General features: G+C 43.0%; 1 protein-coding gene across 1 annotated transcript in view; it reads right to left on the reverse strand.

The window, feature by feature from the left end:
• The window catches only part of dtx1 (deltex E3 ubiquitin ligase 1), a 187,460-nt gene that overhangs the window by 8,931 nt on the left and 164,754 nt on the right, over positions 1–13,775 (reverse strand). The window contains exons 5-8 of the mRNA XM_033043343.1: positions 12,744–12,805; positions 5,514–5,672; positions 1,586–1,747; positions 137–226 (exon numbers count right to left, since the gene is read on the reverse strand). Of these exons, the coding sequence (XP_032899234.1) occupies positions 137–226; positions 1,586–1,747; positions 5,514–5,672; positions 12,744–12,805 (473 nt within the window). The remainder of the gene's footprint in view (positions 1–136; positions 227–1,585; positions 1,748–5,513; positions 5,673–12,743; positions 12,806–13,775) is intronic.

Genomic DNA, 13,775 nt, shown 5'->3' on the forward strand with positions numbered 1-13,775 from the left:
GGACAAGAGCTTAGTTCAATAATCTTGATGACATATAAAGCGTTGGTTGTTATTCTAGATTTCAAATTCAGTTCACCCGGATGAGTTGAGTGTTTGGTAACGTTGGTGCAAAGACAAGGAGACGATCGTCTCTTACCTTGCGTCCTTTGTCATTGTCAGGCAGGTAGCAGTGCCGTGGAAATCCTCTGGCAGTGAACTTCTTCCCTTGGTTAGGGTGTTCAACGCCCTGTGCATAATTAAAAGGGAACGATAAGGAAACTGGATCATGATTATCATGCAAGTAATGGAGCAACTGAGATGATTTTTCATCCTCACGTTGCCTGCAGAGAGTCTCATCCACCACTACAGAGCATTACACATCAGAAGAGTACTGTTGTAAAAGAATGACAACATTAACAGGGTGACACGGTGGCGCAGCTGTACAGTTGTTGCCTTACAGCTCCAGACACGGGTTCAATCCTGACTATGGGTGCTATCTGTATGGAGTGTATACATTCTCCGGGTGCTCCGATTTCCTCCCAAACTCCAAAGACGTGCAGGTTTGTAGGTTAATTGGCTTCTGTAAACTGTCCCTAGTGTGTAGGATAGTGCTAGTGTACCGGATGATCGCTGGTCGGCGTGGACTCTGTGGCCGAAGGTCAGGATATGTAGAAGAGCCAGTGGCTGAATCATTCTTGTTTGCTTTATATTCTATATCGGAGTCATACAGCACGGAAACGGGCCCTTCGGCCCAATCTGTCCATGCCGACCTAGATGCCCCATCTGAGCGAGTCCCATTTTCCCCCATTTGGTCCATATCTCTCTAACCCTTTTCTATCCTGAACCTCTCCAGGTTCCTTGTGTTGTTATTGTACCTGGCTCAACTACTTCCTCAGGCAGCTCGTTTCATAACGACCATTGTCTATGTGAAAAACTTGCCCGTCAGGTTCCTATTAACTCTTTATTCTATCACCATAAACCTGTGTCCTCTGGTTCTTGATTCCCCTACCCTGGGGGGAAAGGACTCTGTGCATTCACCCTATCTATGCCCTCCAGCCTCCTGCGCTCAAAGGAATAAACTCCTTGTCTGCCCAACCTCTCCCTATAATTCAGGCTCTTGAGACCTGGCAACATGTACTTAAATCTTGACTGCACCCTTTTTAGATCAATGGCATCTTTCCTGACCAAAACTGAGCACAATATTCTCTCTTATTTTTGTACTAAATATGGAGAATGTGTGTGTACAACTTGTACCAAAGAAATGCTATTATTGCATAGATCAAGTTACTCTTTCAGTTGAAACTCGAAGTTAGACACAAAGTGCTGGAGTGACTAACTGAGTCACTCCAGCACTTTGTAATTTTTTTTTTATAACCGGCACCTGCAGTTCATTTTTACTACCCTCAAATAAGATATTCTTGATTTACAATATTTGTAAATGGATTTAAAAAAAAGATTGGGCCAAACTCGAGCAAATGGGACGAGCTTAGATGGTGCACCTTGGTCGACATGGATGAGTTGGGCCGAAGGGTTTGTTTCCCCGCTGTGTGACTCTATAGCTAAACAAACCAGCCCAAGATGTGAAAAGGTTAAAAGTATTATTCACCTGTAGTCCTGCTGGGATGTCGTAGACAATGCGGATTGTTTTGAACTCGGGGTATCCTGGCAACGAATGTGGGATCACATGGTATTCCATCTTCCCAGGTGGCTGTGTTCCAGTTTTCTCACCATAGATAGCCTTGCAGGTGGGGCATTGCAGGCTGCCGTCCTTAACACGGGAAATCACATTACTGTTAATGACATTATCATCCACACCCTTTTCACTTGCAAAGCCAATCTACTCAATATCCTTCTGTGCTTGGGATTTATATAACATTACATTCTTCACTCCAAATGCTTACAAAGGTCTCTGATTCTGAGATAAGTTCTCTTGGTGTCATATTGCTGTTTAATATGTCATGTTTTCATTGTCATATTAAATGTGGCATAGATATTGAGAGACGGTGTGCTGGAGTAACTCAGCGGGTCAGGCAGCATCTCAGGAAGATCAGAGATAGGTGACATTTCAGGTCGGGACACTTTTTCAGACTGATTGTGGTGGGGAGTGGGGCGGGTGGAGGAAGGAGAGGAAAGGTGAAAGAGGTGGGGATGGGACAAAGTCTTCCAGCTTTCTTCCCCCTACTGCAATCAGACTGAAGAAGGGTCCCAACCTAAAAGGCCACCTGTCTATGTTCTCCTGTGATGCTGCCTGACCTGCTGAGCTACTCCAGCACTTTATGTCTTCGTCTGTAAACATGTCTGCAGTTCCTTGTTTCTACATGGCATATATATACATGACATGTCTAATAGATATGTGTTCTGTTGCCAGTACATATGACAATTAAACATCTTTGACCAAATCAAAATTGAATAATTAAGAGTGTTTAATTGATATAATTGACACAGAACAATGTAATTCTTTCTTGCAGCAGCTTAACAGGCCTGTGAAGGCAATACACGTAGAGAATATTATTTATTGATTTTAATTTGATAATTAATAGGCACAATACTAGTGAAAATAAAATCCCAAAGTCTTTTGTGCAACCAAAGACAATCCATAGTTCATGGCGGGGGTTAGTGTTGTGCTGTGTTCAAGAGCCTGATGGTTGTTGGGAAGAAGCTGTTCTTGAACCTGGTGGTTTTCAGACTTCTAGGATGTGGGTATTGCCTTTCCCTTCATGGCCTTGAGAAGATGAATGGTTCTAAACCACTGGCATCCTCCCAGTTGTTGGGATGGGAGTTCCAGGATTGAGACTGTGTAATGATAATGAAACAGTAAAATCGATATGATGTACGATTTGGAGAAGGAGCTGCAAATGGTGGGGTTATGGGTTTCAGAGGCGTTCTTGGAATGATCTGAGTAAGTAACCGTATAGTATTTCAGAGATGGCAGCCGCTGTGAGCTACTGGTGAAGCAAATAAATCTTTAAGATGTGGCAATGCACCCAGTTAATTGGTGCAAATATTGTTAAATAGGGCCATTAGACTGCAGACATTGGGATCTTGAGCAAAACTCAGAGTGCAGGAGGAACTCAGCAGGTCAGGCAGCATCTGTGGAGGGAATGGACAAAGGATATTTTGGGTCATGACCCTTCTTCAGACTGAATATTGTCAAATCATTTGTTTATAGATTGGAGGAGATCACGTAGAAAAGCAAAAAGGCTGCAGATGCTAAAAGAACTTAAATCGAAGAGAAAATATTGAAACTACTCTGAGTTTGGTGCGCTGAGTATTTCTAGCATTTCTTCTTTCGATGGCATGTTGAAACTGTTCGTGTAGCGCTCCATCAGTTTCTAGGTTGCACGACAACTAGCGTTCAGAACCAAGGCCCCAGTGGCACAGCGGTAGAGTTGCTGCCTCACAGCGCCAGAGACCTGGACTTGATCTTGACTATGGTTCCAGCTGTGCAGAGTTTGCACGTTCCTCCTGTGACCACGTGGGTTTCGTCTGGGTGCTTCGGGTTCTTCCCATATCCCAAAATCATGTGGGTTTGTAGGTTAATTATCCCTCTGTAAATTGTCCCTAGTGTGCAGGGAGTGGATGAAAAAGTGGGATAACATAGAACTAGAGTGAACGTGTGTTCGATGGTTGGCGTGGAATTGTTGGGCAGAAGGGCCTGTTTCCATGCTGTATAGAATCATACAGCTTGGAAGATAGACACAAAATGCTGGAGTAACTCAGTGGGACAACTCGAGACCCGAGACGTCACCCATTCCTATCTCTAATCTAAGCACCCTACATAGTTCTGAAGGCAGACACCTTGGGAAATGGTGACCACACAGAGAGTATACGTCAGACTGGTTTACTCTGAGAATTACAAGAGCGTATGATTTTAATATATTGCTGGTATTTCTCAGAGGATTGGGTATTGCAACATTTGTTTTGCTAATGATGTAGAATTTCTGTTTGTGAGAATTGATTTACGGTAATTTGAAAATTCATGGGCCAAGTAACAGGCCTAATGGAACTTTATATTAAATTTGTTCATATTATTCCATAAGTCTCTCCACTTTGCTGTCGTTGTTTGAAATTTATTGATAAACACGTTTGCTGTTCTCAATGTGAATCTTTCACAGAGTGAAGTGGAAGGAAAAATCAGGTAGAGATTGCAATGTTTGAATAAATATTTTCCTGTCACCTACTGGGGTGATTCAAACATCACTTTTTTGGCTTTCTACCACTCTCTGCACCCTGCCAGATTAGTTTTCTCCCCTCCTCTCTGCTGGCTATTGATTCCAGCGTTACTAATGCTCGGCCTGTAATCGGACCATACCCACTAATGACTGACACCTGCTTTTTGCGCTATCATCTGATGCTCCTTGTTAGAAACATAGAAAATAGGTGAAAGATTCAATATGATCATGGCTGATCATCCAACTCAGTATCCTGTACCTGCCTTCTCTCCATACACCCTGATCCCTTTAGCCACAAGGGCCACATCTAACTCCCTCTAAAATATAGCCAATGAACTGGCCTCAACCACCTTCTGTGGCAGAGAATTCCACAGAGTTGTTGAACCTTCTAACAATGTAAGCCCATAATTAACTTTTATCTAACGCTTGATCGGTGGGTCTTTGGTGGGTAATTTCCCTCCTGGGATAAACAAAGTTCTATCGTAGCGTAATTTCAATTCCTGTTACCCAGATTGCAAATAGATGCGACTATAAAACATGAATATTCTTATCGTAAATCATCAGGCAAACAAAACTCGACTAAAGGGTGACTTTAAATCACGCGGTCCACGGAAGTTGATTTCGGAGGAGTTGAAGACCATTCGGCCCCAATGTAATTGCTTTCCCGTTCAACAAGAACATAGGTGATCTGATGGGGAATCTCAAACAGGCATTCCTGCAAATTCTGAGAAGCTTTCGCCCCACTGAGTTGCCAAAAATCTATCCAAGTTTACCGGAAAGCTTTCAAAGACTCTACTTCCATTGCCTTTGGATGGAGGAGAGTTTCAACGACTCGTGATCTTCAGGAAAAATTCACCTGACCCCTGTCTCAAGCTTTGTTTGTAGACCGCGCCCCTAGCTCTCGATCTTCCCACAAAGGTGATATCCTCTCCATATCTAGTCTGTCCGGACAATAGACTGCTGGATCAACACAGTTTTGATGGACAGTGATCACAAGATCTTGTAATGTCTCTTACTCCCCTTCTGCCATCTAAATAAATAAATTGCAGGTGTGTACAGTTATTCAACGTTCCAATCAGTCTGAAGAAGGATGCCGACCCGAAATCACCTATCCAAAATGTCATCTATCCATGTTCTCCAGAGATGCTACCTGACCTGTGGAGTTACTTCAGCACTTTGTGTCTTTTTACTTTTGTAAACCAGCGTCTGCAGTTCCTTGTGTCTCCTCAAAAGAGTTTCTTGGCTGCAGCACAAGTAAGTTTAATTTTAGGTGATTACAAGCTGAGGTTCGTAATGTTTCAGGTAGGGGTGGGGGTGGTGCTGGCTGGCTGGCTGGCTGGCTGGCTGGTCGGTTGGCCTTACCTTGTTGCCATTGTTGTACATGGCCACCAGGCACAGGAGATGGTACATGTGGCTGCATTTGCTGAGCCTTCCCACCAGTTCCGGCTTCACCCCCTTCAGATTCAGCACCCCCTCATAGCCTGAGGAACTGATCAGCCTCTCCATACAGATGGTGCAATCCTGGTGAGGGAGCAAAGGCACAGTTAGACACCGGGACACAAATCCTATTTCAAGAGTCATGAGACTCTTTGTACATGAGACTCTTTGTACATGAGACTCTTTGTACATGAGACTCTTTGTACATGAGACTATTTGGTACATGGAAATCAAGAACTCTCAGATGTAGACAATCTGAAATAAAACAGGCAATTGTACAGGTCATGTACCAATGTTCATAATGAAGGACGTTTCAAGTCAAGGAACAGCACGGTGGCGCAGCGGTAGAGTTGCTGCCTTGCAGTGCAAGAGACCTGGGTTCGATCCTGACTACGAGTGCTGTCTGTAAGGAGTGTGCACGTTCTCCCTGTGACCGCGTGGGTTTACTCCAGGTGCTCCGGTTTCCTCCCACACTCAGACATGCAGATTTGTAGGTTAATTGGCTTTGGTAAATTGTAAAATAATCCCACGTGTGTAGGATAGTGCTAGTGTATGGGGTTATCGCCGGTCGGTGTGGACTCAATTGGCTAAAGGATCTGTTTCTGCGCTCTGTCAAACTCTGTGCAGACAGCAACCATAATCAGGATCAAACCCAGGACTCTGGCGTAGTAAGGCAGCAACTCTACCCCTCGCCTCTGTTGTTTCAATTTAACAAGTCCCTAAGATCTAATACCTATTGCTGAAGTCTAAATAATATGGCTAGTTTATAGATGATTGTTGAGCCACTAATAGATTTCAAGATCACCAAAAAGTAATTTGCTGCACATTTTCGTGTCCTTGTGAATTCAAACAAGTCTATCCACTTTTTGAAAACTACACAGATTTATAGATTCTACAAAAATCATTGCTGCAGCAGATTTTACATTGTTTATCAAAGATGCATATTTCTATTGATAACTTGCTTTAATATTAGACTCTGGTGAGTTGGCAGTTATTAGTTCATGAATCAAAAGCCCAGTCTTCAAAGGCCAAGTGTTTTGAAATCGGCTGGTGATGTTTGGATCTAGTATTTGCTGCTACTTGATACAAATCCACATGAATGAGGGAAAGTGATTGTAGGCCACAATAGGTTATTTGGTCCTCACCATCTTGGGCAATAGACCATATTTCACTTAACCACCCCTTAAAAAGAATCGATTCCAACTTTGGGTTTCAAGAAATAACAACTTCTTCCATGATCATTCAGAGTTATGGATTCACAAGGGACTGTGGATGCTTGAATCATGAGCTGAACACTAAGTGCTGAAGGAACTCACTGGGTCAGGCAGCATTTAAGGGTGGCGCTGTTGGTAGAGCTGCTGTCTCACAACGCCAGAGACCTGGGTTCGATCCTGATCTCGGGTGCTGTCTGTGTGGAATTTTGCATGTTCGCCCTGTGACTGCGTGGGTTTCCCCCGGGTGCTCCGGTTTCCACCCACATCCCGAAGACATGCAGGTTTTGTAGGTTAATTAGCCTCTGTAAATTGCCTCTAGTGTGTAGGGTGTGGATGTGAAAGTGGGATAATATAGAACTAGTGTGAACAGGTGATTGATGGACTGGAGGGCCTGTTTCTATACTGTATGACTAAACTAATTTATATATGATTTGGTTTTTGTGTGTCTGAGTACATGTTCCTTTATGCTACTGCAACTAAGATTTTTCATCTTACCATTGGCTGGCACTGCCTGTGCATGTGACAATAAGCATGAACTTTAATTCGCTTTCTTCCACTGAAAATACTATTTAGAAAGAGGCACTCATTATGCCTGCTTGACTTTAGTTTTAGGTTTAAAGATACAGCGTGGAAACGGGCCCTTTGCCACGTCGAGTCCTCATCGATCAACCAGACACTAGTTCCATCCTACTCACTAGGGACAATGTACAGAAGCCAATTTACATAAACCTACACGTTTTTAGAATGTGGGAGGAAACCGGAGCAACTGGAAAAAACCCATGCGGTCACAGAGAGAACATACAAAAGCCTTAGACAGCATCCGAAGTCAGGATCGAACCAGTGCCTCTGGCACTGTGAGTAAGCTATTCACCGCTCTGCTACTGCGCCGCCCCTCACACCCAAATTTGGAATGAGCTTCATGTTGGAATTGACAACACTTATTGGCCACCTGTGTGGCCACTAACACTATTGCATTGTGTTAGTGGCCACCTGTGAAGTAAGTTCCTTTCTGATACCACATCGTCAACATAAAAGTGTTGGGGGGGCGGGACCTTGACAAAGCGGCTTCTAACAGGCAGGGGCAGCAAGTGGAATTGGATTTTTTTTTTAAAGTTTAAAAAGAGGGAGGGTGAAAAGGGGGGGGGGGGGGGGGGGGGAATGAGCAGCACCTGAGCAGTTGGGGGCTATGGGTGAGTGGTGGAATATTGCGCTGGTGAAAATTGCATTGGGGGAATGGGTGAGTGGTGGAATATTGCATTGGGTAAACAGGAACCAACGGGTCCTACTTGGTCTGGTATACCTCTAAATCATTCCTATACATCCACCTGCCCAAGCCTTTTGAAAGATTCCAGCATGTCATCTTTTTAAATCCGTGAGTAAAGCCGTAAAACTTTAAGGGCACTGTTGAAAAATAATTACAAATCCAATTAAAGGGGAAATTAGAAAGAGAAATGTTTTAGAACCAGAGCCTATTTTTTTTTAAATGGGAATCAGTTTCTCAGAGAAAACTACGAGAAGGGATGGGAAGCAAACAAAATGAGGTGGTTTGTGCCTTGAAAAAATCAATAAGGATGTAATAGACAAAATGTTGTAGTTTTCTGCTTATTTAATGATCCATTCAGGAAAAGAAAGATGCCAAATACTACTGCTAATTAAAAATTAAAACTATTTATTCAGTGAGGAAATGTTAACAACTGTCAGATAAATTACCCTGACTATTTCATACAGCAGTCGTTGGTGGAAGAATTAAAGAGATGCAAAGTGGTGTACTAGAATGCTGCCTGAATTAGACAGTATTAGACATATGAAGAGGCTGGACAGACTTGGATTGTAATCTCTGCCTTAAAAATATCAATTGACAGCCTCCATAGCCTTCTGTGGCAAAGAATTCCACATATTAACCACCCTCTGACTAAAGAAATTCCTTCTCATCTCCTTCCAAAAGGAACATCCTTTAATTCTGAGGCTATGATCTCTAGTCCTAGACTCTCTCCCTAGTGGAAACATCCTCTGCACATCCACTCTATCCAAGCCTTTTACTATTCGGTATGGTTCAATGGGATCCCCCCCCCCCCTTAACTCTAAAATGATGAGATGCATGGATAGGGTAGACAGTCAGAACCTTTCCCCCCCCAGGGTGGAAATGTCAAAGACTAGAGGACATAGCTTCAAAGTGATAGGGGCAAAGTTTAAAGGAGATGTGTGGAGCAAGTTTACAAATTAAAAAAATATCATAATGAGGATGGTTGGTGCCTGCTATATGCTACCAGGGGTCGTGGTAGAGGAAGATACGATAGTGGAAGTTCAGAGGCTTTTAGTTAGGCACATAAATATTTAGTGAATGGAGGGATATGGATCACGTGCAGGCAGAGGGGATTGGTTTGGAGGGGGGGGGGGGATACAGAAACCTTGAACATTTAAACACATTGAATGTGCACTTCACTGCGGTAACCTGCCAGACTACAGACCAAGAGCTGGAAAGCGAGGATTAAGATAGCGAGCCATCCCCAACTTGGCATGGAGGCAATTCCCACGTGGCATCCCCCTGTGCTATAAATTACTGCGGTTCCATGATGAAAAGCCAGATTCATTAATCATGTTAATGAGGGAAAGGCCAGGTTTTAATCGCCCCTTGCTTTGTTTCCGACTCAATTGAAATTCCTTTAAGAACATGCCCATGGTGGGGATATCAATGGATGATTGAATTTAAACGTAACGCGCATTTGTTAGCGTCTGAATTACAGAATTCACGGGAAGTCAGGCCGAAGGGCCCGTACCTGTGCTGTGCTGTTCTATATTCTAATATCCTAAACATTTTAATTTTGATTTCTTGCAGTTATGTTCCAATCCCCTGCCTAGCATCGGAAAACTAACACGTGCTTGTTCATGACAGCATGTGGAGACTGTAAAGTAGTTAAACGGGAAATTAAGAAAGTAAAAATAATAAAAAGTGAGACATTGTCAAATGAGTTGGTAAAGGTTTAATGTTTATCACAGAAATACATGTACTTGAAGTACTTAGGACAGCAATTAGTTAGGACAGCACGTTGCTGGACTGTGATGTGCAAAAGAGCATCAATTTTAATTTGAATTGATTTTAAGTGAATTGCAACCAGCTAATAGCCTTCCACAAATGTCAAAATATTGGAAGCAATGTGCTTTCAAATGGCACAAATCGTATCAAGTAATTCAACCTCCGCGAATAAACTTATTCCAAGGCCCACTGTCCTTTTCCCCAAGGTTGGCATTTGGTGCAGCTGGTAGAGCCGCTGCCTCAGTGTCAGAGCCCGAGGTTCGATCCTAACTGCGGGTACTGTCTGTGTGGGGTTTGCACGTTCTCCCCTTTGACCGCGTGGGTTTCCTCTGGGTGCTCCGGTTTCTTCCAACATCCCCAATAAGTGTGGGCTTGTAAGTTAATTGGCCTCTAAATTGTCGCTAATATGTAGGTAGTGGATGAGATCGTGGGATAACATTGAACTTGTGTGAACCGGTGAACAATGGTTGGAGTGGACTCGGTAGGTTGAAGAGCCTGTGTCTCCATGCTGTATCTCTAAACTAAACTAAACCTCATCAAGGCGCTCCCGTCTCTCCTTCCCTGCACTCTTGAGAACTTTCTTTGTTTTATTCATTTTCAGGATGTGCGCATTGCCTTTCCTTTACTACCCCAGAGAAGGTGAAGCCTTCTTGAACCAGTGTCATCCTTCTAGCTGTTGGGAAGGGAGTTCCAGGATTTGATGATGAAGAAACAGTAACATCGTTCGCAGTCAGTGTGGTGTAACCCGAGGGACCTGCAGATGGTGAAGGTTATGGTGAGGTATGGCTACAACTATTTTCCCTTGATGTCCATTGACTGTAGTTTCACCAGGACAACTTGGTTACAAGTGCTGGTCAGCCAACACAGGTAGTCTCTATCGCAGGGCATCACTCTCAACCCATCTGTGGAATCTGCCTCCTTAGTCAACGTTAGGATAAAGGTTGTGATGAGATCTGGATCGAGTGGATCTGGTGAAAACCTAACTTGGCAATTGCTAAGTAGACTACTGATGCGAAACTGATGCTCTCCGTCACCTTAGGGCAGCACAGCGGTAGAGTTGCTGCTCCAGAGACCCGGGTTTGATCCTGACTACTACGGGTGTTGTCTGTGTGGAGTTTGTACGTCCTCCCTGTAACCGGCATGGGTTTCCTCCCACACTCTAAAGGTGTTCTGGTTTAATTGGCTTCTGTAAACTGTGAAATTGTTCCTAGTGTGTAGGATAGTGCTAGTTTATGGGTTGCTAGTCGGTATGGACTCAGTGGGCCAAAGGGCCTGTTTCCATGCTGACTGAAATCTACCTAGTAAGGTTCAAACACAACAGAGGCAACAATATCAGGCCCATGGATTGAAGGCCAACATCAGGAGTGCAGGAGTAGGCCATTGGTCTCACATGGTCTCGATTAAATTATAGACCCACTACTGGCTTTGAACATTGATGATTATTAAAATATTGAAAAGCCAAAGGAGTGGAAATACCTGTGGCCACATTTTCTCCTTTAAGTTATAGTTATGACTAAACCCACCACCCAAAAAACTGCATTGGCTATGACAGCTGGCTTTGGGATGTAGAGGTTTAATTTAGTTTAGAGATACACATTTCGCCCACCAAGTCCACACCGACCAGCGATCCCTTACACTAGGGACAATATACAATTTTTACCAAAGCCAAATTAACCTATAAGCCCACACGTCTTAGGAGTGTAGAAGGAAACTGGAGCGCACGGTGGAAATCCACACGATCACAGGGAGAATGTACATACTCTGTACGGACAGCATCCTTAGTCAGGGCTGAACCCGGGTCATGAGCACTGTAAGGCAGCAATTCTACCGCTGCACCTTATTGTGGGAAGCATTATTTTAGATACAGAATGGATATTCCTTTGGTGGGATCAGCAGGATGGGAAGACTAGGAATGTGGAATTTCATCACCAACTTGTATTCTTTATTTTCAGTTTTGTAAGAAATCATATTATAAAAATGCAAACTATTACAGACATTTACAGAGATGGACAGGAGTATGATCACAGACAATACACCAGAGATAATTTGTATTGATATTACTGTCTACCACACAGTTGTAGATCTGAATTAATATCAGGTCACAAGGAATTGTTGGAGCAAATGACCCAAACGTTGGTCCATGAAGTAGGATTTATGGAATGTCTTAAAGCAGGTAGGAGGCAGAATGGTGGACAGGTTGCAGAGTTGTACAGCGCAGAAACAAGCTTCAGCTAACCAAGCTGGTGTACTGGGCTTGTCCCAATTTCTTGCATTTGGCCTAAAGCATTCTTAAACCCTTCCTATCCATATAATTGTGCACATATCTTTTAAAAGCTGTAATTGTACCAGCTTCTATAGCTTCCTCTGGCAGCTCATTGCATCTGTGGACTATCTGGTATTCGTATCAGGTTTTAACTGATATCAGAGTGGGCGATGGCATATGTGTTGAGGGAACAAATTTGTGTCAAAATTCAAAATCAAAGGCTTGATCTTTAATAATATTTAATGTATTTACATCCAAGACTGGATATCAGGTAATTTATAGTGGGGATAGTTCTGAAACCATGACAGGCAAGAGAATTACCAGTTCCAGATGACATGAAGGACCAATGAAAAATACAATGAATGAAAGACTCGCACACACACACACACTCTTACAATTAGAGATGTTTAAACTCAGAAACAATCTTCGTTTGGGTCAGTTTTCTACGAACCAGCTTTTGGTTGAAAGGAAGGAAAGAATGAAATCACAGTGAGGATTTTGTTTAGGTGTTGCTGTTTTAATGAGCATCGACTTTGATCTTTCTGTTAGATTGAGGTAATGAACAATTGCCCCCAGACACTCCATCACCTTCTGGGCTTTCTGTAGTAATCTGACTGAGAGATTGCCTGAAAGAGGACGCTCACCTCATCTGGCGGATTCTTGACCTTCTGCATGTATCTCCGCACCACGTCCTCTGGAGATTTTCCTGTGAGAGATAGAATAATATTGGACATCGTTATCATACATGGGGGGAAAAAAATCCCCAGAAACAAAATTTCAGGTGCGGAACAGAGGTCAGCAACATCATTAGCAGAACACTGCGACGGAAACAACTTGTACTCGAAGGATGACGAAAGGCTGAGGATTCCAAATTAATTTCCACAGGGCTGATTATACTCTGCATGTGTGCCTCGTAGACCATAACCTTGTTAGTTGTCTGCAATGATTACAGAATCCAATAAGCATGGAATTGGGCTCCAGAGAGTTTGCCTGTCTTTTCCATTGTTGCAAACTCTCCACTAACATTGTTTTTTCCCCCCTCCTAGACCATCTGTGTCATCTACATCAACAATTTGGATGAGAATATGCAAGGTATGATTAGCAAGTTTGCAGAAGTATTTAATGAGACAAACATAACAAGGTGGATTTAACACCTTTGACAATGGATAACTTACTGGACCCAGATGGAAAAAAAAGTCCGGAACCTTATAATTACTACTGACTATCAACAGTGGTGACTAATGTTATAGAATTGTTTTATAAAGACAGGAAGAAACAAACGGTAACTATAGGTCAATTAGTTTAATTCAGGTAAAGGACAAGTTATTGATGTCAATCCTGGGGGAGTATAGCAAAGTAAAAATCCATGGCAGATTGGATCAAAATGGCTCAAACGAACATTGTTTACCTATAACTATTAACTGTGTTATGCTGGGTTTCGGTTAAACAATGCTGAGATTTGAAATTCTCATTTTTGTTAATCGTATCATGGTTTCCACTCTTCTCTATGCCGCTAATTTACTCCGACATCTGCATCTCTAATCCTGGACGCTTGAGCAGTGCTGAATTGCTGCTCCATTGCTTGGTGAGCCCGTGGCATTCTTTTAGGAAGGAGATGAGGAGAAATGTCTTTAGTCAGAGGGTGGTGAATCTGTGGAATTCTTTGCCACAGAAGG

This window comes from Amblyraja radiata, chromosome 25, assembly GCF_010909765.2.
Source record: "Amblyraja radiata isolate CabotCenter1 chromosome 25, sAmbRad1.1.pri, whole genome shotgun sequence".
In the NCBI taxonomy this organism is placed as follows: domain Eukaryota; kingdom Metazoa; phylum Chordata; class Chondrichthyes; order Rajiformes; family Rajidae; genus Amblyraja; species Amblyraja radiata.